At 45.2% G+C, this 26279-nt stretch overlaps 1 protein-coding gene across 2 annotated transcripts in view; it reads left to right on the top strand.

The window, feature by feature from the left end:
• Positions 1–11467: 11467 nt before the first annotated feature.
• Positions 11468–26279, top strand: part of FERMT1 (FERM domain containing kindlin 1) — a 28509-nt gene continuing 13697 nt past the window's right edge. Inside the window, exons 1-8 of one of the 2 annotated variants that reach the window (XM_087818861.1) lie at positions 11468–11488; positions 14675–14843; positions 16574–16807; positions 18323–18469; positions 19953–20166; positions 21798–21900; positions 24315–24422; positions 24842–24973. In XM_087818861.1, coding sequence (XP_087674987.1) covers positions 14696–14843; positions 16574–16807; positions 18323–18469; positions 19953–20166; positions 21798–21900; positions 24315–24422; positions 24842–24973 — 1086 coding nt within the window. In that variant the 5' untranslated portion in view covers positions 11468–11488; positions 14675–14695. Of the gene's footprint in view, positions 11489–12168; positions 12251–14674; positions 14844–16573; positions 16808–18322; positions 18470–19952; positions 20167–21797; positions 21901–24314; positions 24423–24841; positions 24974–26279 lie in introns of those variants that run through there. The other variant, XM_016212040.2, reaches the window with a different exon arrangement.

The following is a 26279-nucleotide window of genomic DNA, read 5'->3' as shown; positions in this document are numbered from 1 at the left end:
TTTGGAGATCAGAAGTTCAAATGGCTCTCACAGGGCTAAGATCAAGGTGTCAGCAGGGCTGTTTCCTTCTGGAGGCTCAGGCAGAGGATCTGTTTCCTTGACTCTTCCAGTTTCTAGAGGCTGCCCACACGCCTTGGCTTATGGACCCCATCCACGGTGAAAACGGAGCGCAGCAATCCAACCTCTTTCCGCTATCATGTCTCCCACTCTCGTCCTGACCCCAACTCTCCTGCCTCCCTCTTTCACTTATAAAGACCCTTGTGATTCCATTGGGTCACCTGGATTCTCCAAGATAATCTCCTCGTTTTAAGATCAGCTGATTAGCCACTTTAATTCTATCTGCATCCTTAATCCCCCGTTTGCCATGTAACATAACATTTCACAGGCTCTGGGGATCAGGACATGGACATCTTTGGGGAGCCATTATTCTGCCTACCACAGTCATTCTGGTGAAACCTTTGGACCACCCCTCCCCCCAGGATAATGTTTTTAAATGCATTAAATAACATACCTCTGATTACATGAATTCCACTGGGCACAATTATCAAAATATTTTTTTTAATTTTGTGATATAGTAATATATGTGCTTCTCTTTCAACACATAAGAGCTAACAGTGAATCTAGTAACTACCTTAATTAAAATGTGGAAATGAGTGTACATAATATTTCAAAATTATCTGCAATAATGTGATATAAAAAGTTGATATTTCTATGGGTGGTGTAGTCCCAGGTGCCTCTACTACTGTGGTTTATTGCCCACATTTAGAACCAAAGGAAATGCTACTTTTCTGTTAAAGGTTAGTGGGTTTTTTCCTTTTCAAACACATTGAATTTGGTTAAGAACCCTGGTAGAATCAAAGCACTTACTTAATTTTAAAAAATAAAATAAATAGTACTATAATAAGTAAAAGGACACTCTTCTTCTCAAGTCCCTAGAAAGTGCCCCTTTTCGATTCATTTCAAATTTTATTAAGCACCTATTATGTAGAGGGACCTTCATATACCCAATACAAGCAAGGAAAACAATAAAACTAATGGAAAGTCAGTGACAACATGGAAATAACGCAAGGATTCTGATCGTTTGTACAGAAAAACCTGCCCTTAAAAATGGACATATTTGTGTTCTAAATCTAATGAAATCAAACCAAGGTGGGGGAAGGGTAGGAGGCACTGAGGGATAGACGATTGGCAAACATGACAACAGTGACATCTAGTGGCAACTCTGTGGTAAAGCAGCTCAAGTTTCTACCAGGAAGCGCTGCAGGTAACAAGCACACAGAGCCACGTTCATTAAAGATTTATTGAGCACCTATTATAGATTAACGCCTCCTTAGGCCCAGGTGGGCGGCCCACTTATGTTCTTTCCCCTCCCCTGGCTCCATCTCACACCAGAATGGCTTCATGGGTACACACCCCAGCCAAGTCCCAAATACAGAGTAGGTAAAGAAAATGATTCTGGGCGACTCCTACCTTTCTAAAACAGACTGGACATTCACTGCCAAAGTAAAAATCCATGCAGGTAGGAGATGACCAAATCTAAGCAAGAAATATTTGTCCGTGGAGACAAGGTAAAAATGTGTGCACTGCTGTAGGTGATGATATTGGAGCCCCGGAGGTGGGGTAATTGAATCCTCCACAAACTATTTCCATGTTCTCTCCCACTTGGATCACTTCTTTTCCTTCCTTCAACATACCCAAAGTGCCTTAGAGACAGTGCGAGGACCACGAGAGAAGAAGGGAAAGGGAAGCAGTAAGAGGGACAGTATTTGGAGGAAAGTGAGGTCCCTGGCCACCCCTTTAGGTGCACACACTTGGGGTGGGTCAACCTGCAGAGGAAGGGCAGTCCCAGACCTGTTCCTCTCTGTCCTGAGGTCCTACACCTCAAAGCAGTGGGAATCCACTGGAACCTGGGTGGTGGGAACCCAGTGACTGGAGAAAGGGCCCATGCAGTCCCCAGAAACATGCTTGGGGCCACTTGTGCAGGGAATTCCTGAGTCTCGGGTACTCAGAGCAAGGCCTAGTTAGACGGCACGTGGACACTCCTCAGCCCCATGGCCTCCTCAGCCAGTGGGATGGGCATGCCAGAGGAGGGCCATTGTCATGACTGAGGCAACTTGTTTAAACATTTCTGAGCCACACTTTGAGTAGCAAGGCTATAGCTGACATAATTTTTGTCTGCTCAATGTGCTTTTTGTTCTTGTTTTTGGAGAACCTTTCCCACTTCCGTTCCATAGGAATTCCCCTCAGTCCATTTGATTCACTTGAGGGTGGTTTCACTCTCCCAAGGGTAGGCACGTGCCCCAGGCCAGGCAGGTATGAAGGCCTCCCAGGACATTGTGAGAACTATTCAGCAATTCCAGTGAGCATGATGAAGGTCCTCCTTCTTACCATGTTGAGTCAGCCTGGAAATGATGCCATCACAGTGGAAAACAGCCAAGACACAGTGAGAGAGAGGCAGGGTTCTGGTGGAGCCCTGGAGTCGGCCATGCCTCTAGGCTTCTCAGGACCAACGGGCCCCTTTCTCCCTGGGCTAGTTTGAAATGGGTCTCTGCTTCAATGAACATTCTTCTTGTTATTCTTGATGCTAGTGAAAGATAGACAGCAACTGATTTCCAAATGGAGACATTATTGCTTCTATTTCAAAGGCCCACCTCTCCCAGGAGCCTTCCCCAAGGCAACGGGATCAGCAGGAAACCTCCTGCGCTGAAACCCACAGCTCCCACTGCCTGGGGCCTCTCATTTAGAACTTATTCATTTACAGCAACATTTGTGACATTATTTATGAAGCATTTTCCAATTGCAAAACCCCAATAATGACAGATTTGATCTCCCAACAGCCCCAGTGAGAGGAGAAAAGAGGCCTGGGAGAGGGGATGATTTAAAATATTTTTGCAAAAGTATTCATTTTGCCTGTGGGCTAATGCAGGGGAGTCAAGACAAGAGTCCCAAGAGTCCAGAAAACATGAGAGCAAACTTTTTTGTTTAGGGGATCAAATATTCCAAATCTTCCCCTGCTTTCAGTGGCCATGCCTGCTCTGGCCAATGACCTGTTCCCAGGTGTGACTGACAGACAAGTGCCTTCCCTATTTCACCCAGACTGTTCAGTCCCTTCCCCCAGCAATCTGTGGGGAATGGATCAGCGGCCCTCCGGGGAATTGTTAAACTGCAGCTTCCTGCCCGGCCAGCGTGGCTCGGCGGTTGAGCATCAACCCATGAACCAGGGATCCCTGTTTGATTCCCAGTCAGGGCACACGCCCAGGTTGCGGGCTCGATCCCCAGCAAGGGGCGTGCAGGAGGCAGCTGATCAATGACTCTCATCATTGATGTTTCTGTCTCTCTCTCCCTCTCCCTTCCTCTCTCTGAAACCAATAAAGATATATATTTTAAAAAAACACAAAACTTCAGCTTCCTGACAAAGCTGCCCAAATGGCATGCCTGTAATATTCAGCCTTCCCTTTGCTCCCTTCCTGTTATTAAAACTAGGTTAATTACAATGGTATCACTCAGCCAGAATGACTCAGTTAGTTGAGGGTCATCCTGTGCACCAAAAGGTTGCCACGTTGATTCCTTTCAGGGCACATACCTAGGCTGTGGGTTCGATCCCCAGTAGGGGTGCCTATGGAAGGCAATTGATTGATGTTTCTCTCTCACATAGATGTTTCTCTCTGTTTCCCTTCCTCTCTCTAAGCATGTCCTCAGGTGAGGCTTAAAAACAATTATTCAGCCCTAGCCGTTTTGCTCAGTGGTTAGAGCATCGGTCCTTGGACTGAAGAGTCCCAGGTTCGATTCCAGCCAAGGGCACGTACCTCTGTTGCAGGCTCTGCCCCAGTCAGGCAAGAGTAGGGGAGCAACCCATCAATGTGTCTCTCTCACATCGATGTTTATCTCTCTCTCCCTTCAACTCTTTATAAAAAGCAATGGAAAAATATCCTTGGGTGAGGGTCTAAAAGATAAATAAATAAAATACAATAAATTATTCATTTTAAATTTGTTGATAAAAGTTGTACTTGATGAAAAGCAATGATTCCATACCCTGTTCCTTGCCATCCAGCATCCTGTTCCCAGAGGCAACCACTTTTAATTTTTTTTTTTTTTTTTTTTTTTTTACCTCACCCGAGGATATTTTTCCCATTGCTTTTCAGAGAGAGTGGAGAGTGGCGGGGGGAGAGAAACATCGATGTGAGATGAGAGAGACACATCAATGGGTTGCCTCCTGCACGCATCCCAACCAGGGCAGGGGATCAAACCTGCAACCAAAGTATGTGCCCGTGGCCAGAATCCAACCCAGGACCCTTCTATCCAAGGGCCAACGCTCTAACCACTGAGCAAAACCGGCCAGGGCCACGCTTTCAGCTCTTTCTCTGGCTGTTAAATCTATATCTCTATAGGGTCAAGCTTCAGTACTCCCGGGTCCCCTATTTGTGAATTCCTCTACTTGCTAAAATTTATTTGTCACTACAAAATCAACACTCGTGGCACTTTTGTGGTGGGCAGCAAAAAACTTGGGTCACTTCTGACATGCTTGTGGCCAGCTCCTGAGCTGGAACAATGCTCCGCCTTCTCATTTCAGCTGCAACAGAGATGACCAGAGGATGGAGACCGGCGGGCAGTGCCACGTGGACAGGAGTTTGAATTCCAGTTCAGTCACTTAAACTTCTGAACCTCAGAAAATTTTAAATACACAATCTACCAGAATGAGTTATTTTTAGATTTAAGATTGTAATCTATGTGAGATATGTATGTGTGTGTACATATTTCCCCTAGGAGCAATGTTGGCTAATTCAGTGTTCAAGGCAACTTTATGGAACATACTCCCATGAATGAGAACTGACTACATATAATATATCTCTACTGCTAATTCTTAACTTATGTCATCTGTGGACTTCCAGCTGTAACAGGTGAGTATTCAGTTCTCTTGCACAATTCCCACCTCCTAATACAGGTATATCTAGATTCATTTCTACTTTCGTTCTTCTCTTGGTTATTTTTGTTACTTCTAGTAGTATACTAACACCTTGATTACTTGTTTATCAATCATCTCCCTTGGCATCCTACAGTGAAACGTGAGGCTCTTAGCACCCCTAACATTTGCCATCATTTTTCCCCCTTTCTTCCACCCTAAATTCTGTCACTGTACCTTTATTTTGGCATTTTTGAGGTTGAAGACAGGGGGTTTTTCTCTCCAACCAATTCTCTGACACCAACTGGGTGTCCTTCAATTCAGTTCCATTCTGACACTGCCTACCTGGAGTCAGCAACAGACCCCACGGGTTTAAGGACTCAGTCCCACAAGACCTCCCTCACTTCAGGTGCCAGTTGCAAGAATTAGGTCCCCAGGTTACCCAGACTTCTGCCCTACTTGGCTACAAAGTCAGGAATGCCCACAGCCCCCCTTCCCTCAAGGTTCAATGACTTGCTCATACAACTCAGGAACTCAGGAAAATGCTATAATTACTGTATCACTTAATTATAAAGGATACAAATGAACAGGCAGGTGATGAGGTTCAGAATGGTCCCAAGAGCAGGATCGGCTGTCCCCTTGGAGATGGGGCGCACCAGCTTCCTGGCATGTAGATGTGTTCACCAGTTCGGAAGCTCTCCAAAACCCATTGTTTAAGGGTTTTTATGGAGGTTTCATTCCATGGGCATGACTGTGGAAGTTAGTGATTAACTCAGTCCCCAGCCTCTCTCACCTCCCTGGACAATGGGGGGTAATGCTGAAAGTTCCAAGATTTTAATCAAGGCCCAGTCTTTCTGGAGACCAGCCCCCATCCTGAAGCTATCCAGGGCCCTGTCAACAGTCACCACATTAGAACAAAGGACAATCCTGTCACCATTATCACTCAGGAAATTAAAGGGTTTTAGGAGTTTTGTGTCAGGAACCGGAAGAAGACAAACATCTTTCCTGTTATACCACATCCACAATGTTTGCTTTCGGTCTCATAACCATAATTAGTCTTATTTGCTTTGGTTACCAATTAATTTTTGAACTTGAAAAAAGTGATATTTCTTTTTTTACACTTTTTTTTCTTGCACTATTTTTCTTTACTGTATCCCAAATCTTTTTCCAAACTTCTCATAACATTAGATATTCTGAGGTCTCTCTTGCCCGTGGGACTTCCTCCCAGGGCCCTCAAATCGCATTCTCTGCTTTTCAGGGTTGGATCCACTGTTTCCTGCATCCTGGGTTTTCCTCTTTCTTGATTCACTCTTTTCTACAGCTCATCGTAAATGTTCCTAACACGTAAAAATTAAATTTGAGTCCTAGCATGTCTGAAGATACCGTGACTGGCAGACTTGCCGGGTGTGGAATGTCGATGCGATCTCCTTTGTAGTACCTGTTTTTTCCTTCCTAAAAGCTTTTGGGTTCGTTATTTTTCTACAGTGTCTTACACTTCACAATGCTGTACTTTGGTGTGGTTATTTCTTATTCGTTTGATGGACATTAAATGACTCTTTAAACTGGAGAGTCATGTTTCTCATCTCTAGGTGGTTTCTCATGTTATTTCTGTGATAATTTATTCCACTATTTTTTCTTCTCTTATATTGATCCTCTATGTTTCTTATATTTTTTATTTTTTTAATATATCTTTATTGATTTCAGAGAGAGGAAGGGAGAGGGAGAGAGAGAGATAGAAACATCAATGGTGAGAGTCATTGATTGACTGCCTCCTGCACGCCCCCTGCTGGGGATCAAGCCCGCAACCAGGGCATGTGCCCTGACCTGGAATTGAACCCCGATCTCCTGGATCCTAGGTCGATGCTCAACCGCTGAGCCACTCCCAGCCGGGAGAGGTTTCTTATCTTTTTAACTCATTTTATTCTATATTAAATTTTGTCATGTCAATTATATCTCAATAAAACTGGAAAAAATTGAATAAAATTTTTGTCTCTCACACAGTGGAGGATTTCTTCAAATGTGTGACAATGAGGAGCTGCTCTTTTTTTGATCTGTTTGGGAGCTCAGTGTCCAAGGTTTCACTGGTAAGCTTTGCTTTGGGGTAACTGGGTGGGGGGTTGGCCTTTGTATAAAAGCTGCCTTTTCAAAGGAGACATTTCACTTCTAGAGTAGAGCCCTCTGGGTTTTAGCTAGCTCAGTGGAGAACTGGTAGCCACAGACTCACCCTAAATGTGATAGTGGGGGGATTGTGTTCTGTATAGAAACTCCCTATTCCTTCCCTTGTTTTTGACAACACATCTCATTTCCACTGTCTGTCTTACCTGGTATTTTCAAGGCCTGAGTTTCCCTGAGAATATTCTGGAAAGCCTCAGTTACATCCCTATTTTCATGTACTCCCAGACTATGAATTTCATTGCCCTGCTTCATTACTGGCCATGCCTTGTTCAATTTTCTAGCTTCTAGAAAATTCTTAAAATCTCTTATTGGCTGATGGCCTTTCTCCTGTTACCTTTCTCATTGTAGGTTTATACTCTCTTATTCTTATATTACTATTTTTATCAGGGACACAGAGAGAAGAAATAAATATGAGTTAACAGTCAACCATGTTTATCAAAAATCAAGACTAAGTTAGATTTAGAAAAATAAAGGAATATAACCATTCTCACTCTCAGCATTTTGGATTTTTCAAAATCATACCTGCTACTGTAATAACAGTGTTTACCGAATCACTGGTGTTTTTTTTGAGCGTCTATAATTTTGAGCAGAGAAATTATTCCAATGTTTCTCAGGGTACCCTAACCTGCATTGGGGTTTAGAAGAGCTCACTGTGACATGTTCTTTCTTCCTACTAACCTGGGTTAGAAGGAGAGAAAGAGAGAAAGACAGAGGGAGAGACAGAGAGACAGAGACAGAGACAGAGACAGAGACAGAGACAGAGACAGAGACATCAACTTGCTCTACTTATTTATGCATTCCTTGGTTGATTCTTGTATGTGCCCTGACCAGGGGTTGAACCTGCAACCTTGGCATATGGGGATGATACTCTAACCAAATGAGCTACCCAGCCAGGCCTTGACATTTTCTTGTGATTAAATTGAGGGTATACAATTTGGGCAGGAACAGCATGGAAGTGATGCTATTGCCTTCTCAGTGCATCGTTATCAGGAGGTGTGTGAGGTCAACATGCATTATTACGGATGATGTTCATTTTGATCACTTGGTTAAGGTGATATCTGCATTTTTATCCAACCTAATGTTACTATCTTTCCCTGTATAATTGACAAATACTCTGCAGGGAGCTACTTTGAGACTACAAATATCCTGTTTCTCATCACATATTTACTCACTCGTTTTAAAATCCATCAGTGATTCTTGCCTATGATTAATGGATAGAAATTCCAAGTACATCCTGTCTCCACATCTCACTCACTTCCAAATTAAAGTCGTGCCTGAGTGTGTCTGAACAGCAAAGTCTAGGAGGTAGGCCTGTGTCCTAGCTATAAGAGATCTAAGAATTTGAGTTCTGATGTATAAATTGGTATAATAACATATGGATTTCCACAGAGGACTTTCCAAGGATGGTAGGCAGCCATGAATGGGACTGATATCCACTACAGTCACCAAGATATTTTAAAGTGAGAAAAGCAAACTACAGATCTACCAAATACTATCACCTGCATAAAAATCAAAATGGTTAGCCTATATGCAAAAACTATCTCTGGAAGGCTCCAGAGGAAACCAAGAAGTTTTCTCCGAGGAAGGAAACTATAATCAGCAGAGGTAGAAGACTTAATGATCAGTGTGTATCCTATATCAGGTATAATCCTTTGCACCCTTTGATTGAGATGAAGGCGGAGGAGGGAAGGAGAGGAAAGAGAGGGAGGGAGAGACCATCCTCGCTCCTCTCATCCTCAGTGGTGACCCAGCACCCGGGCCCCCAGCAGGGCCTTCTTACTCTGCGCTCCCTCACCCTCTGCATCTAGCGCAGTAGATACATCAGGACCCGCCCGCCCCACCCGCACAGGCAGGAAATTAGGGAACTTGCCTGGGCAGGGAAAGTGCTTGTTTTCCACCCAGCTGGGAGGGAGGGTGCAGCTCTAACAGGCACATTCTGCTTCTCCGCACTGAACACAAGTTCTCCACAAACACGAACGTTGCCCTTTCTTAGTTGTCAGACTTTTAGCATGTTTTTAAGCTGAATACCTGATTTTAAACTTACATGGGATAACACACTGCTTTGTCAAAAAAAAATCAATCAAGGAAAAAAACTCTTTTCTCCTCCCAGCAGCTTTTTCATTCTCTTTAGTACAGAATTTTTTAAGTTCTGGGGGCTCGTCTAGTGGAAACGGGAAGGTGCTAGAGGAAGAAAGTCGCTGTGTTTAACAAGTTCAGGTAACCAGGGCTTTCAAAGGCCCTCGACTAGTCTATTTCCCCTTTCTGCTCAGCAAATACAGAACACGGCCACATCTCTCGCCCAGCCCAACCTACGCACACCCCATGTGATAACATAACATTGGACAAGACTAACTTACCTTTTAAGGATACTGTATATGGGTATCTAACAGTGGTTATTGTTTTAATATTTGCACATTAAACATGCAAAACTTCGAACATATCTAGAGATATAGCTCCTCTTGCCCCTCCGCCCCTGTTAACTGAAGCACAATAACTATCTGCTAACTAAAAAAGACCTTAAAACAGTTTCCTAGAGACAACAGGTTGTCACAGGCAACTATCAGGTTCTTAGCCAATGCTTCAAATTCCATCTCAAAAATCACCTCCTTTCTGAAGCCTTTTGCCATACTCCCCACCACTCTGCACACCCGGCAGAAAGAAGCAGACGCCCCTCTTCTGAATTCCTCAGCATCAGGGTTATGATCTGAAAAGCCTGCTAGTTAATCTAAATATTTTCAGAAAATATTCGGGTGTCTGTTTCACAGGAACACAATAGCTGAACAAATAAATAAGCTAATTCATTGCTTGATTTATATGTGTAGATTGAATAACTGACTCAAAGTGTTGATTCCACTTGTTTTTGAAAAGGAAGAAAGGGTGATATTGCTTGTTTATATATGTATGATATTTTGAAGTCCAGAATACACTTTTTAAGCCCCTTTTAACCCAGGGCCTTAGGAAATGGGTGGATTGCGCTTATTTCACAGGTAGGAAGTTTTTTTAAAAAAAAAAGCCAAAGACACACAATACAGGTGAAACGCAAAAACATAACATTGAACAAAAGAAACCAGACACAAAATAGTACATATTGTCGGATTCCATTCATCTATGGCACAAAGATTGGCAAAACCTTCTAGGAAGTTAGAAGTCAAGATTATGGTTAATCTTGGTGGGGGATCGCAGTCACTGGAAGGGGGGACTAGGGGACTTCTGGGGACTGGTAATGTCCTGTTTCTTGATCTCGACATTCAATATACAGTTTGTGAAAATTCATCACCTGGTGAATTTTCATTATTTGTGCTCTTTCATAAATCGATATATATAATTATATGTAAAAAATATATAATATATAGTAAATATATATAATATAGTAAATATATTTCAATTAAAAGCTCTTTAAAAACCTAGGCCAAGCAAAAGCTTAAAACTAGTTAAATCCTTTAGCATGATCCAGATATTTTCAACTAAAATGAGAAACCAATTTGGTGTAAATGAAGCCATTACTACTGCAAGACCACACACAAGGTCTTGGAGACAGTCTATGTTCCATTCAGCCATGAGCAGTCTCCAGAAAGCAAACCTTCAGACTCTTTATGCTCAAGATAAGAGCATATTTGTTCAGTCCGTGTTGAGCATGCAGATGACAACTGACCCCATTCCCAGAGTTGACAAACTCTACCAAATTAGGAAATTCAGTTTCTAGTTGCTATTTTTAATATCTTTATTGATTTCAGAGAGGGGAAGGGAGAGGGAGAGACAGATACCTCAATGATGAGAGAATTATTGATCGGCTGCCTCCTGCAAGCTCCCTAATGGGATGGAGCCTGAAACCCAGGCAGGTGCCCTGACCAGGAATCAAACTGTGATCACCGGTCCATGGGCCCAGGCTCAACCACTAAGCCAACACCAGCCGGGCTCAAGTTTTCAATTATGTTTTAATTATAACATTCCATATTCGCTGAACCGTTGTTCAAATGACCTGGTAAAACTAAATTTAAAATACTTCCAAAACCACCATCCTGGCTAAATATGATGAGGCACAAGCAAAAACAAGGATTCCAGTTCTAAACGTCCTAACATTTTAAATTCGTATTTAGGTTATCGCAGGCTCTCTGTACTCGATGCAAATCGCTAAAAGCCTGAACTGTACTGCACGAAGCTGGCCGGGGGCGAGGCGGGGCGTCCGTCCTGCACCCACTGTGCGGAGGGGGAGCTGTAACTTCAGGCTGTTTGTGCCCAGCGTCTCCCCTGAGCCCAGCTCCAGGCCTGGCACCCAAACAACGCTCAACCAATGTGTGTAAGACGGACGGAGGCGGCTGGGAGAGGCTGTGTCAACTCCCCCGCGTCACCCACCCTCCCCGCCGTCTCTGGGAGCGAAGGCGACGGGAAGGTGCGGCGGGCGGTGAGCGCGAGGTGAGCCACCCCAGACTTCGGCGGGAGGCGCGCCCTCGGGTGCCGGGGTCTTCGGCGGTGCGTCCTCCGGGCGCCTCGCCCGCCTCGGGGCGGGGGTGGGGGGTTACATCACCCTCTTACTCAGCGATGAACCGCTTTCGGTTCTTCCACCTGGTGATCACAGGTTCCTCCAGGCGCTTTAAAGTGGGGGCGTCCGAGCCTGGAGCTGGGAGTCTCGGGGCCTGGGCGTTCCCCGGGGTGGGGCTGATGGATGTACCTGGAGGGCAGGGGGAGGAAGCGGGACCTGAATCACTGGGCTCGTCCGGAGAGGTTCTGGGGCGCCGAGAACACTGAAGGCGGCCTGGGGGGGCGGGAAGCGCGGTCGCAGAGCGGAGCGCGGAGGAAGCGCGCCCGGGGTCCCTGCGCCCTCGCGCCGCGCGGCCGCCGTCGGACCACCCTTTGCCCTTGGAAAGGCTGCGGGGCGCGCCGCCCTCCCCGGGCGGGACCCGACAGGCCCGGCGCCGAGCGTGCCCTCGCCTGCCGCCCGCGCGGGGGGCCGCGCCTCCGGGGGCGCGGGGCGGAGGCGGGACGGTGCGCCCGGCTCGCCGCGCCTCGGCCGGAGGTCCCGGCGTCCTGGCCCCGCGTCCGCGCGCCACCCTCGCCGGCCGCCGTGCGCCCCCAGAACCCGCCCCGAGTCGCCCCGGGGGCCTCGGTCCCGGCCTCTAGGGGCGCGGCCTCCACGTGCGGCTCTGCGAGGCTGCAGCCGCCGGCGCGCAGAAGAAGGTGGGTGCCAAGGGCCGGGGCTGGAGGGCGCGGGGGCCGGCAGGGAGGGGGCTCCGGTGGGCAGCGCCGGTTCCTGAGGCCCGCGCCCTTCCCTTCCCTTCCCTTCCCTTCCCTTCCCTTCTGTAGCCGCTCGCCCTGAAGGGGCTGTTGAATTAAAAACAATGCACTTGGCTTAGGACAACCGTCTCCAGCCCTGCGCGTCCGGCCGCGCAAAACAAACTGTCCAGCCGCTGCGCTGCCTGCGTGGGGGTGAGGGGCGGGTGTCCACCCACCCACCTCCCGGGGGACCTGCAGAGCTGACGGAAGACAGGCCTTCCAGGCGCACTCTCTGATCTTCCAGGGGCAGCGTGGAGGCCATTTCCATATCTATAGCCATTTCCCATATCTGTCTATCTATCATCTATCCATCTGTCTAATCGATCTATCATCTATCTGTCATCTGCCATCCTTTCTGCCTCGTTTTCTGCCTGCCTTCCTGCCTTTTTTCCTGCCTCTCCGTCTCCCTGTCTCTCGTCTCACTTGGGTTCTTGCATTTTTTAATAAAGGGCAGGAGGAGGTGGGCAGCTGGGCTGGCCTTTCTGCTGGTGACTGCTGCTTGTCCTGGTCTCTAAGATGCCCTTTCGCCCTTGAAGCTCGCTGCTCTGCTCAACAAGCAGCAGCTTGCTGCAGATGAGAAATTCAGTAAAAAATGAAGGCGCAGAAAGATAGGGTAGGAATGTGGGGAAACCAGATTGTCTAATTTTAGCCTGGATTTGTTGTGAGGGAATCACCAGCTGTTGCCGAAATGAGAAGTGTTTTGATTGCCCAGGTTAGGAAAAGAAAAGACCTTATGTCTGATTGCTCATGAAACAAGCAGTAAGGACTCACCTTAAAAGACAGGTTATTTTATATACAAAACGTTTTCAAATAACTAAACCTCATATAATAGCATTTTATAAATTGGAAAGATGTTAAAGTCAAACAGCTCAATGCCCGTGTTATGAGTTTGACCGGGAAGGCAAAATCTTTGCTGTCTCCTCACTGGGAAAGATTTACGTTAGTAGAAATGCCTCGTAAAGGCTACCAGAGTTTAGCTCATGAGTTTTATTTCATATCGGTGTTGCAGCAGTGTCCAGGATGTGTCCTGGTGTGGTGTCAGGAGTTTAAAGTTAGAAAGGCCTAGATTTCTGTCTGTGCTCTACCATCTAACTTGCTGTGTGCTTTCCGGCAAGTTGCCTCGGCTGAGCCCGAGTTTCCCCATTCTAACTGGGATTGCTGATAGAACGGGGACAGCACCATAGTAGTTAAAACAGAGTACACCACCCAGTGAGTACATAATAAACAATACTTGAGGCTGGTAATGACAAGCAGGTAGTTAGACTCAATATACCCATGGCCACTGCCCGAGCAAGGGGTCTCCGTGTGCACCTATGTGCATGGGGAGGAACAAGCACTATGTCACTGGTGTCCTTCTGGTCATAAATACATTAGGAGCTGCTTCAACTTTTGAATAGACGGAGGCAAAGTCTGTCCTATGCCTACTGAGATCTGCATGTTTATCTGTTTTGTGTACTTTGAGGTATTCTGAGGCTTACGGTTATGAACAGTTCCAAATGCACACAACTGGTATGATCCTGGTGGATTAATTATTGCTTTTTATTAAAAATAGTGATCCTCAGATGTCACTATAGTCCCTGGCTTGATCTCGGTTTGGGTAGGGGATGGGGAAGGGGGAACTGAGCCCTGGAGCTAATGTTTCCCTGGGCTGTTTTAACTCAAAAGTGTGAGCCAGAGACTAGCATCTCCTGGAGCTTGTTATGAATGCAGGGTCTCCACCTCCACTGAGACCTGGTGACTAGAACCTGCATGTTAATAACATCCTCAGGGGATTCATAGGCACTTTCAGTTCCACCAGCCCTTTCTTAGGAATTTGAGTGCACCAATGTTTTTTTTAAAAATAGGCCTTATAGCCCAGCCAGGCATGGCTCAGCGGTTGATCATCAAGGATTGCCACAATTTGTTGCTTATTGCTAGAATAGTTCAGATTTTTTTCCTTTAAAATTAAGATCCTAGCCTGGCCAGGCATGGCTCAGCGGTTGAGCATCGACCTAGGATCCAGGAGGTTGTAGTTCGATTCCCGGTCAGGGCACATGCCCGGGTTGTGGGCTCGATCCTCAGCAGGGGATGTGCAGGAGGCAGCCGATCAATGACTCTCTCTCATCATTGATGTTTCTCTCTCTCTCTCTCTCCCTTCCTCTCTCTGAAATCAATAAAGATATATTTTAAAAAATAAAATAAAATTAAGATGCTAAATTTAATGTCTGAGGCACTGAGAACCTGCAGATTTTTTCAAGAAGAGCCTAAAGTTTTAAAAAATTTTTTGAAAAGTTTTGCTCCGTAGGGCCTCCTTCTCATGTACTGACCTATGTCTGCTTCTTTGTGCAGCGGACACCTGCCTTTGCCACGATGCTCTCGTCCAGTGAGTTTGCACCTGCTTCTTGGGATCTCGTGGTCCAAGTGGACCATCCAAACGAGAAGCAGAAAGATGTCACGCTGAGAGTGTCCGGAGACCTGCACGTTGGCGGAGTGATGCTCAAGTTAGTAGAAAAGATCAGTAAGTTTCTATTTTGTTACGGTGTCTCTGTATTTGAAACCCTCTCTATTGCATCACCACTGATCTAAGTTGTCTCATCACCTAAATTTTTCTGATAATTTATCTTATCATGGCTCATCTCCCAAGAAGAAGAGAAATGGGAGGCCCTGCAAGTGTCTCAACGCCCCCACCAACAACCCTTGTAAAAACTTGAGTCATGGGTGACAAACTAAAGCTTCCTAGGAGGTATAATGCCATATTTCCACAAGAATGGGCCCGTCCCACTGGTGACATCTAGGGTGACTTAGACTATTTCTAAGGTGTTAGACTACTGTGTCAGTTCTCCATTAATGCCTGATGGCCCAATGACAAAGCCAGCTTGGTACTAATGCGTTTTTTAACACCCATGCACCATTTGCTCTCCCTTTTTAAACAGAGAAAGTGAGATCTTCGGGGTCAGAGTTTTACAACGGGAGCCAACCCAATCAACCTAGAATTTAATAATGTTCTATTTGCTTTGTTTTTATTTTTATCTTCTAAGGCCGTGGATGCTGGAGGCCATTCATTTACACTAGTGAAAGAAAGCTTTTTTTGAAGCAAGTCTTCACTGAAGTCTACTATACATACAGAAAAGTGTACTTGCCATATGTGTGTAGTTCAATGAATTCTCAGTCCTGTCGCCAACCCCAGATCAAGAAACAAAACATTACTTGTTCCCCCACCCCAGTCCCACACCTGACCCCTCCCCGTCACTGCCCCACCAAGGGTAACCTCTGTCCTGAATTCTAACACCACAGCAATAATTGTACTTGTTTTTGAACTGTTTATAAGTGAAATTAAACAAAATAGACTCTTATGCATCTGCTTTCTTTAGCTCAGCATTGTGTCTGTGAGGTTTATCCGCATTGTTGCATATAGTTTTGGTTCGTGTGTTCTCTTACTTGGTTGTGTGATTATGCCACAGTTTATCCCTTTACCCGTTGATGGACATTTGGGGGTGACTCCATTTGGGGGCTATTACAGACAGGGCTGCTGTGTAGTACACGTCTTTGGTGAGTACGTATAGGCATTTCTGTTGGGGATGTAGGTCAGAGGAGAGGAATTGTTGAATAATAAGAGTTTCTAAAATAGTTATAGCATTTATACTTCTACTACTAACAGCATTGCAAAAAAAAAAAAAGGCTTTCTACTTTAAAAAGAGGAACAGAAACCTTTTTTTTTTAAGTAAATAAAAAAACACTGGTGGCTCTTAATTTAGCAAAATAAAAGATTGACTGCTGACTCCAGCACTGATGAAGAAAAAGAATTCCACTTGGATGCCCACCTTGAAGGCGGGGGAGGTCTCCATGCGGGTGCTGACACTCAGAGAAAATACCCGGCTCTGGTTTCAGCGTAGACACTTTGGAAACTGGGGTACATTGCTAGTAGAGAAATAATCTTGATTAAAGCCAAGTGCTCCTGGTCTTCGCAGAAAGGCCCATGGCACCAAGAGGTTAAAGTAAGAGAACTTGAGCATTTCAACATGAACCAAATTTGTATGTTTCTGTTGCTTCCACAGCACTTAAATATCAGATGGTGAGGTTCAGCCTGTTTTCTACCTGTCCCACCAAGGCCAACAATCGCTGAGCCTTGGGTTGTAAGAGCAGGTGGGGCCCTAGAGAGCAGTGGTTTGTTTTCGTTTCTGCGCCTGATGGAATTGACTGGAGTGCCATCCTCTTGTTTTACTTCACTGTGTTTTCTATTTTTTTCAGACATAGCCCAAGATTGGTCAGACTTTGCCCTCTGGTGGGAACAGAAGCGTTGCTGGCTTCTGAAAACGCACTGGACCCTGGACAAATGTGGAGTGCAGGCCGACGCAAAGCTTGTCTTCACCCCTCAGCATAAAATGCTCCGCCTCCGCCTGCCCAACGTGAAGACTGTGAGGCTGCGAGTCAGCTTCTCGGCCGTGGTGTTCAGAGCTGTCAGTGACATCTGCAGAACCCTGAGTGAGTTCCCCGGAGGGGCCCGTGCCCTTTGGACTCTTGGCAGAGGGCAGGAAAACGCTGGGCGCGCTCTGCCTGCCTCGCGTGGTTGGCTTCACGGAGCATTGCCCTTATTAGGACGCGCACTTTTCAAGCCCAGGTCTGGGCACTTGAGCCATTTAGGTGAGATTAAACCAAATGGGACATTATTGAGATACTTCAGATTCATTCCCCCAAAGCTCAAAACTATTTCAAAGAGATTTATACACAGAAGGAACAAACCCATTACGATCCCCCCAAACTCATTTCTCTAAGCCATGGCAAATCATCATTATATTTAAGACAAACCAAAAAAGAGTTCCATTAAATCTTTATCGCCATAGAGCCAATGCGTCTTTATTGGTTTTGAGAGGATGGTGGGGTAATGACTTAATTACTTTGCTAACATTTGGCTCCAATTAATACATAGCCCTATGCACAAAAATCCTTTGTGGAGTTTAAGCAGAAAAGCATACCTAATTATGGATTGAAACTGATTCTTATGAGATGGTGTCCCATGAGTTTAACAGCCACTAAGGACAGCTTCACCCAAGCCATTTCTTTTCTGTGGGACTTCCAAAGCAAACCCTGAAATAAAGGTTCAAGTACAAATATCTTTTTATTTGGGAGGTAATGCCAGGAAACACTGATTAAGAATGGGGACGTGAGTCTGGGCAGAGAAGGCGCCACCAATAAGAGATTGTCACCAATCAGGTCACACTGTGGGCTCCTTGGGACCTCTGGGAGACACCGCAGACATGCCTCAGGGCCATGCCACCCAAGGGCGAAGGAGCTTGGGGTTAATACACCACTCATCAGTCACTGAGGGCCGCTCTTGGAGAGCATTCACTCTCTGGACTCGTGTGGCCTGTTGCATCTGTATCTGGGCAGTGCGGCGTCCGGCGTTCAGAGCAAGCCCTCGGGCAGAGACACATGTCCTAGCTGCCACTGGAAGCTGAGTCAGAGTGCCCTGAGTTGGTGAGGGCCAAGAAGAGGTGGGCAGGCTGCCAATGTCTGCCACAGGGATGAAATTAGCTGCTGGGCATCACGTAAGAAAAGGGCTCTCAGGATCTGTGGTCCATAAAGAAAACAGGTGGGGTCCTTGGCTGATGTTTAAAAAGCTAAAAAGGGGGGGGGGAGCAGGAGGGGGAAAGAAGGAAGGGGGGAAAGAAAGGAGAGGGGAATCCGTAGTAAGTAGGTGACACAAGAATAGCAGAATCCTGGTCGTGGTTGGTGGTGATGGGCCCGTGGAGGGGCCATTACACTATTGCCTTTGCTTCGGATACATTTGGAAGATTTTCACAACAAATTGAAAAACTAGAAATTTTACTAGACTGAATCTCCTTCCACTATGTGTCCCACACGTGTCCCCACGGGGGGGGCGGGTCTCCATTCCTCTTCAAAAAGGGGTACAGTTTAGTTCCATTTCCTTCTCAGCAACTTTCTGAGAAATGATTTTTAAATGCCCAGCGTGATCTTCTTTTTACATTTATTTGTTAGATATTAGAAGATCAGAAGAACTTTCCTTGTTAAAGCCTTCTGGTGACTGTTTTAAAAAGAAGAAGAAAAAAGACAAGACTAACAGGGAGCCCGTAATTGAGGACGTCTTGAACCTGGAGAGCTCTCCGACAATCTCAGGGCCACCAGGTAAGATTCCAGACAGGTACTTTGTTGTTTTACTTCATTCTTAAAGCCAAGAGTTTCTTAAATATCTAAACCCCAGGCATTGTCCTCCCCTCTGCTCTGTCTTTCTCTTCTCCCTCCCTCCTCTGTCCCCCAAACAAAGACTAACCTTGCAGGAGTCCTGTGGTGAAGAAAGAATACACAACTAGTTTTGGAACAAACAGAATTTTTTTGACAAGCTGTGTTTTATAGCTCATTATTTTAATTGCATGTATTGCATTTCTGATTAATTAAAAACCTTAGTAGAACTGGCTGTGAGTTTGAGGAGGAAAACACATTATTTGGATCCCTCAAATATACTTCTGTTTTCCTGGTTCTATCTTCATGTGACTCTTGTATGAATTCCATTTAAATTTTGCACCACTAGACATGTAACAGGAGAACAGGTAAAAATGATTTTCCTTTTATATAAAAATATAAAAAGCTAACTTGCCTGCAACACCTGAGAGTTTTCTAACACCTGAGGTGTATAGTAGTTTCCAGTGCAAAGAAGAAAGGGAATTATTTGCATTTTTCCAATGCAAATTATAGCCAGATGATATATAAACCATCAATTAGCTGGATTCTTAAAATTGGCAAGTACTGCTATTTCTTTAAGGAATTTGCCCAAAATACAGCCTATATGTGCATTCTGTGAGATCTCCGGTTCTCTACTATTGTAAAAACTTGCTGCTAGAACAGAGGAATTTTGAATTGTTGAGAAGGAGATAGTCTCCAACATCTGTCTGGATTGACTGTGGAAGCTCTTACAGCCTATCAGTTTCCACATTTTGGGTGTTTTTTTTTAAATATATCTTTATTGATTTCAGAGAGAGGAAGGGAGAGGGATAGAGAGAGAGATAGAAACACCAATGATGAGAGAGTCATTGATCAGCTGCCTCCTGCACGCCCCCGACTAGCGGATCCTGCTTGCAGCCCGGGCATGTGCCCGGACCGGGAATCGAACTGCGATCTCCTGGATCATAGACCAATGCTCAGCCTCTGAGCCACGCCAACTGGGCCAGTTTCCACATTTTTCATAGCTAAATATTCGGGCAAGAGCTTTACCTGTATATAACTTCTCCCCCATCAGTCATGACTTGTTTGATTTTTTTTTTTTTTTAAAGTATGTCTTTATTGATTTCAGAGAGAGACAGGGAGAGGGAGAGAGAGAAATATCAATGATGAAAGTCATTGATCGGCTGCCTCCTGCTCGCCCCCGACTAGGGATCTAGAAGGCAACCCGGGCATGTGCCCTGACCGGGAATCAAACCTCCATCTCCTGGATCCTAGGTCGATGCTCAACCGCTGAGCCATGCTGGCCGGGCATCATCTGATTATTTTTTAAATGCTACAAATATTTAAATTCAAAACCCGTTTTAGTGTCAGCAGTCTTCCTACTTACTTTTCCAAAGATTCCTGCTCCCTGAATCTCATACCCTCGTGTGGGCTCCCCTTTGCCTTCCAGTAAGTCCTGGCTTGTACAGTAAAACCATGACGCCCACGTACGACCCCGTCAACGGCACGCCAGTGTCGTCCACCATGACTTGGTTCAGTGACAGCCCTCTGACCGAACAAAACTGCAGCATCCTCGCCTTCAGCCAACCCCCGCAGTCACCCGAGGCGCTGGCTGACATGTACCAGGCCCGGTCGCTGGTCGATAAAGCCAAGCTTAACGCAGGGTAAGGACACGGCCCCGCTGCTTCTCGTGGGCTGATGCTGATACGGTGAGGGAGACGCAGCAGAGGTGGGGAGGGTGCTTAATGTCTAAGGCAGGGTGCCTGGGGGTCGCACCCAGTTAGCGAAAGTCAGTACTGATTTTAGCACCAAAAGAGAAAAAATGCGACCTTTGGTCACTTCAATACGTACAAAGTGTGACAACCTTTCTGTGTCTGGGTAGCCCAGCGGTTTACCATATGTGAATGCTAATTCTTCACCCCTACATGTGTGCAAAGTGTACTTTATGGGATGTCAAGCAGTTTATAAGTCGGTTGGTCCCCAAAAGTCAGACGGAAACCCAAGGTGGCCACCCGCCCGCAAGGCCTTGTTAACATTCTCTCTTCCGACGTTCTGATGAGCGATTCCTTCTGCTTCGCTTCAAGTGGGCTCCAAAAATACGCTCAAACTATTTATTAAACCACTAGTTCCTTTCACTCCCCGTACGCCAAATAAAGTCAGATTTGTGGACAGCATCGCACTCCCTGTGGTACCTGGTGCCGGCAGCTGTCTCTGTCCTTCTGCGTCCTTGTACCCATCCCCCATGGTGCACATGGACTCTTTCTGTCACTGCCCCAGGACCCTTCTCCTCTCCTCCTGCTCTACAGGTCAGTCCCTGCTTGTCCTTTAAGGCCCAGCCACAGACTCCCTCCTTCACAGATGTCACCGTTCAAGCAAGACCAGTCACTTCTCCATAGTTCTGTCCTCATACTCCACTTGTTCCAGTGTCACTTTGTTCCTTTATTAGGAGGCTTGGTCTCCCCCACTGGACTGTCAAGCCCTGTAGGATGGAGATTGCCTCTTAGGGGCTAATATAGCAGAAATTCAAGCCATTTTCATTCAGTGGTACTGGATGACTTTCACGCCCATCTGGTTTTGTTGTTAACTTTTAATCTCCACCCCTCCACCTCTCACCATTACCTGTTTTGTGTTTTTTTTCCCAATCCTAGGACTATACTATCCAGTATAGGAGCAACTAGCCATGTGCAGATATTTATATCTAAATTTGAATTTAATTAAAATTAAAACCTGGTACTAGCCACATGTGGCTAGTGGCTACTCTATTGGACAGGGCCATATAGAATATTGTTGTAATTACAGAAAGTTCTAGACAGTGAGATAGAGCCAGCTCTGGTTGGACCACCCGGTGTGGAGGAGAGGCCGTGCGGGCACTCAGCAAGAATAGATGCGCATTCTGGCTCCACCACAAGGCACGTGACCTTAAGCACATCACTTGATGTCACTGAGACAGTTTATTCATCTATAAAACTGAGAAAATAAAAACTGCTCTGGCTGCTTCACTGGGTTACTTTAAAGTGTCAATGAGAAAAAATTCACACACACACATATAGTACTGAGAAAGCCATAAGATAAAATATAGATGGAAGCTATCCTCAAGTCCTCTCCCTTACTGGTTTTGGGTCCATATTACTTACTCAGACTCTGTTCAAGGAGATGTGTGTACATAATATAAACACATATGTAACGTATATATTACATGATGCACATACTGTATATAGCATGCAAGCATATCTGCTACTGTAATATATATGTACAAAACTGATAGACTTTTCTAACTCACCCCTTTGTTTTCTAGGTGGCTGGACTCCTCACGCTCCCTCATGGAACAGGGCATCCAGGAAGATGAGCAGCTGCTGCTACGATTTAAATACTACACTTTCTTTGACTTGAATCCCAAAGTAAGATATTCTTTCTCTATTCTCTCTCTCCCTTTTTGAAAATGTGAATCCATGGAAGTGTAAAATTGAGTGATTTAGTTAACAGCGTTAGGATTAATTTATATAATCTTCTGTTTAGCTCGGCAGAGTTAGACCAGTAAATGTATTCTGCGCTCTGACTTTCATCTTTTGGGTCCTAGCGAGCACGGTCAGCTGCCCCCGAGTGACTGGGAGTCTCTCGGGGTCTTCGTGCCCAGCAAGGTGCATGCCACCCCCTCCATTCACAGGAATGAAGGAACAAGAGGAGAGCAGCTCGCGGGGCCAGAGTCCTTAGTGCTTAGGAAGGAAGGCGTCGGGCCCAGGATCAGAGCAGGTTCTCAGGAAAACACCAGGACCCCTTGAGGGCACACAGCAGACTCCCCACCGCGGTGCTGACAGTCCTTGGTGATGAGAAGGAGGGATCATCTATGTAAATAATGACCCAGCTAGTCGCCAGGTCCCAGTTGAGGTGCACGTCTCCCACCTGAAGTTCACTGGGACAGCTGAGTCCTCTCCCTGCCCCTGAGTGGCAGTTTCATCACATTGCTCCGTCCAGTCTTGTGCTTGGTGTTGCGCCGTCTAGGTACTTGGTGCTGGGCGCTTGTCCGACGGGCTTGCTCAGGCCACCCCTTCTGTGCAGACCCTTTTCTCACCCACAGCCGCGTTATGGCCTCATGGCAGTCCTCTCCTCAGTCCTGATTTTAGGTCTGGTCCTCAAAGGCCCATCTCCGTTCCCACTGCTTCCTTAGCGGGCGTCTTTCTCATAATAAGCCTTCTCCTTTGTCACTCCTGTGGGGCTCCTGCTCAGTCTTTGTTTGGCTCCAGCTTCACGCCCATGGACCTAGCTTGTGTCTGGGGTGCATGACTTCCAGTGAATCACAGCAAAGAGCAATTGGGGGCTCTTCTTTGGGAAAACCCTCAGGAGAAATTATTGTACTGCTTCTTTTGAATAATCGTCTTTATTTTTTTAAGGGCACTGTGAATTATCTAATTGCCCAGGTTTCCTTTTTTTGCATTGTCTGCTAGAACCAAATTTGTACATTTTCTGTGATTTCACTTTTGAAGCCTCACTCCTGACTCAACTTCTCTCATTCCCTTTGTTTAATTCCTAGTCAATTTACGCTACCTTGTTGTAGGCTATATATTATTTTTTTCACTTACAGTTGATATTCAATATTATTTTATATTAGTTTCAGTTGTACCGCATAATGGTTAGACATTTATATAATTTGCATAGCAATCCTCCTGATAAGTCTAGTACCCACCTGGGACCATACATAGTTATTACAATATTATGCTATATGTTTTTTTAAATGCCTTAAATTTTTTTTCTGAAACTAAGTAAAACATACTCATGAATTTTCTAATTGCTAAATAAGTAAGTTGGCCCAATCGTATCTATTCTAACTTGTACTTCTGTTTAATTATTCATTTATTTATTGAGCAACTGCTATGTGCCAAAATCTAAGCTAGCATCTTAAGAACCCAAAACTGCTGGATGTGACAATAACGTTTTCAAATTAATGAACTAAAATACATAGGATTACAAAATGAAACCGTTATATTGAATTATTGTAACCAAAGTCTTTTTTTAAATGAAAATTTTCTGCCTGGCAAAAAACCATAAACAAAGTAAAATAATCTTTGCAACCCATAAACAAAAAGCTAATTTCCTCTAATATATAAAGAGTTTCTACATATCAATAATAAAAAGACCAACAACCCAGTAGACTAATGAGCAACAACACACATAAACCTCAGAAAACACTTGCAAGCAAGAGCCCAGACGCAAAAGATTTTACATACTGGATGATTCCTTTTTGCTGCTGAGTGGTGTCCCTTTGTGTGGACGGACCATGTTTTGTTTATCCCTAGTCGAGGGACACTGGCCCGGTTCCAGGTCTGGGCTATTAGGAATAATGCTGCCGTGAATGTTCTCACGGGGTTGTGTTTTGATTTGTTTGGGGAGGGCTCTGGGGCTGCCCCCGAGGTGTTCCATGTCACCTGGCCAAGTTCACAGCACAAGGACAGATGCCCCTAAGGTTCTTACTACATTTTTCGAGCCTGCTGAGCACCGCACTGGGATTTGCACCGCCTCCCTGTCTGAGAGGCCCCGCTTCCCACCTACCCGAGAGCAGTGCTCTTTGCTGCTCTGGGTTTTCTTTGGATGTTTTACATTCCCTATCGCCTTTTTTCTTAGTATGCATAAGGTCCCTGCAAAAGGAAAAACTACGCTAATCGGCCCGTGATAAAGCTCAGTAGGCACTCTATCTTTCTCTCCCTCCGTGTTTCCTTTAACCTGTTTATTTTTCTAAGGGATGTGGTGGTAAAATGTATACTCGGTGCCCCCTAGACCCCTCTGCCCCCCCAAACACACATACCTGTTTCTTGCTCAGTACGACGCTGTCCGGATAAACCAGCTCTATGAACAGGCCAGGTGGGCCATCGTCCTAGAAGACATCGACTGCACGGAGGAAGAAATGTTGATCTTCGCGGCGCTGCAGGTAGGGGAATGTTGGGCCCTTTTCTCTGCGAGGAGACAAAGCAAGTTAGTTCTGCTTCAGTTTCATATTATTCTACTGGTTCGTCCTTTGAAGAAAGTGCTGAAAATGAGGGGAGTGAATTAAAACTGTAAATGCTCCTCAGACCCACATGTGCGTATCTTGCTTATGTACAGGATGAGTCTTGCAGTTTTTCTGTCTTTCCCACTATGAACTCAGCCAGCGATGGAGAAGAACCGAGTTTGAATGCGACTAACCGTGGATCTCAGCACGGTTCCGATTAAAATGCCATTTTCTCTGCATAGGAGGGAGGTCTCCTTGGAGGAGGTGCTTGGTAGTATGGGGGAGTGTCTCCAAAAAAGAAGAACTGGCCCATGGACTCATCTGTGCTGATAACGTTTCTAAATGCTGTTTCTATCCAGTATCACATTAGCAAGCTGTCGTTGTCGGCTGACATCCAGGACTTTACCAGCGAGTCTGAAGTTGATGAAGTGGAAGCAGCGCTTTCTAATTTGGAAGTGACCCTCGAAGGTGGAAAAGCGGACAACACTCTGGTATGAACTTTTCTGATAACTCTGAACTGTGGCTCTGTGCTGACTGACAAGTGTAGGTGACATTTTTTTAATTAGAAACAAGAGAATATTTTGTCTGAATTTGAGAAAAGAAAACACGCTGGTCATTGGACAAGCATAGGCCTAGCCAGAGCTGACTCTCTTTTCCCAGGTTAGCTCTGTAAGGGACTGTAAGATATTTTCATGACCACTAATGACAACACTATTGCATCAGGTTTCTTCTTTGGGATGAGTTGGCATGGTAGGAAAGAAAGACTGCTGAGGACTTCATGTCACTACGTAGGACAGGGAATTGGTTCCTGAAGTCTAGAAAGAAGGCTCCGGCTATTGCACGGGGCAGCTGTGGGAACAGAGGCAAAGCTTTTCAGGTAAATGGTCTTATTACCTACTTACTAGTCACACCTTCCCACTGGGCAAGGTTGACAGCAATGAGGGCCTTTTTCTGGGACATTATAAAAACTTCCTGAACCCTTTGACTGCAGTAAAACATAAAGAAATAATACAGGTTTATCATCTTTTGCCCTTTCCCCATGAAATATGGCTGAATGTCAGCTTTATAATTGGAATGCCCCTCCTGCTTGATTCATTTGTTGGGTGCCACGCTTTTGTTTAACTTCTTCAATCATGGGAGTAGTTTGATCACATTGATTCAGAGAGGTGGGTCCATTGTAATTAGATTTTTTAAAAGTAATAGATAAAAATGAGTCACTGTATTCTTATGTGTTTAATATGTTCACTTATGATTAAATTCCTTAAGATAGGAAATTGGTATTGTGCAAAACTAAATACCTGAAATAAACTCAATGCCAAGGTTCTGTAGAGAATTAGAACCCTTTCTCACATTTATGGGAGACAACCGCCCCATGAAAAGAGTTCTTTTTTGTCTACTTCCACCACTAAATACATACAGCAGGAAAGTGTTCCTCTTTAGAATAGATGAAAGTGTCCCTCCTCTCGCCCTAAGGATATTTTCATGTCCAGGCTTTGTGATGTCAAACAATAGGCTTTTCAGTTTGAAAACAAACACCAACCTACACTGTAGAGTGAACTTTGAACCAGGTACCTTTCAAGAGTTTAATTAGTAAACTAGATGTACCTAGAGTTACTCACTCTGATGTACAAGTTATAAAATAATTTTGTAAAAGTTGTTTTTAATTCAGATGTTTCACTTGAATGGTACAGGGAGTGCTTGGTCAAATTTTTAATCTCTTTTCCTCATTTCTGTGATATATGACACATACAGAAAAGTGGAAAAAAACCCACAAAACAAAAATGTACAGCCTACCAA

This window comes from Miniopterus natalensis, chromosome 7 (assembly GCF_054644295.1).
Source record: "Miniopterus natalensis isolate mMinNat1 chromosome 7, mMinNat1.hap1, whole genome shotgun sequence".
In the NCBI taxonomy this organism is placed as follows: Eukaryota; Metazoa; Chordata; class Mammalia; order Chiroptera; family Miniopteridae; genus Miniopterus; species Miniopterus natalensis.
Note: the sequence above shows the minus strand (reverse complement) of the source record. Positions and strands in the feature narration are given on the sequence as shown.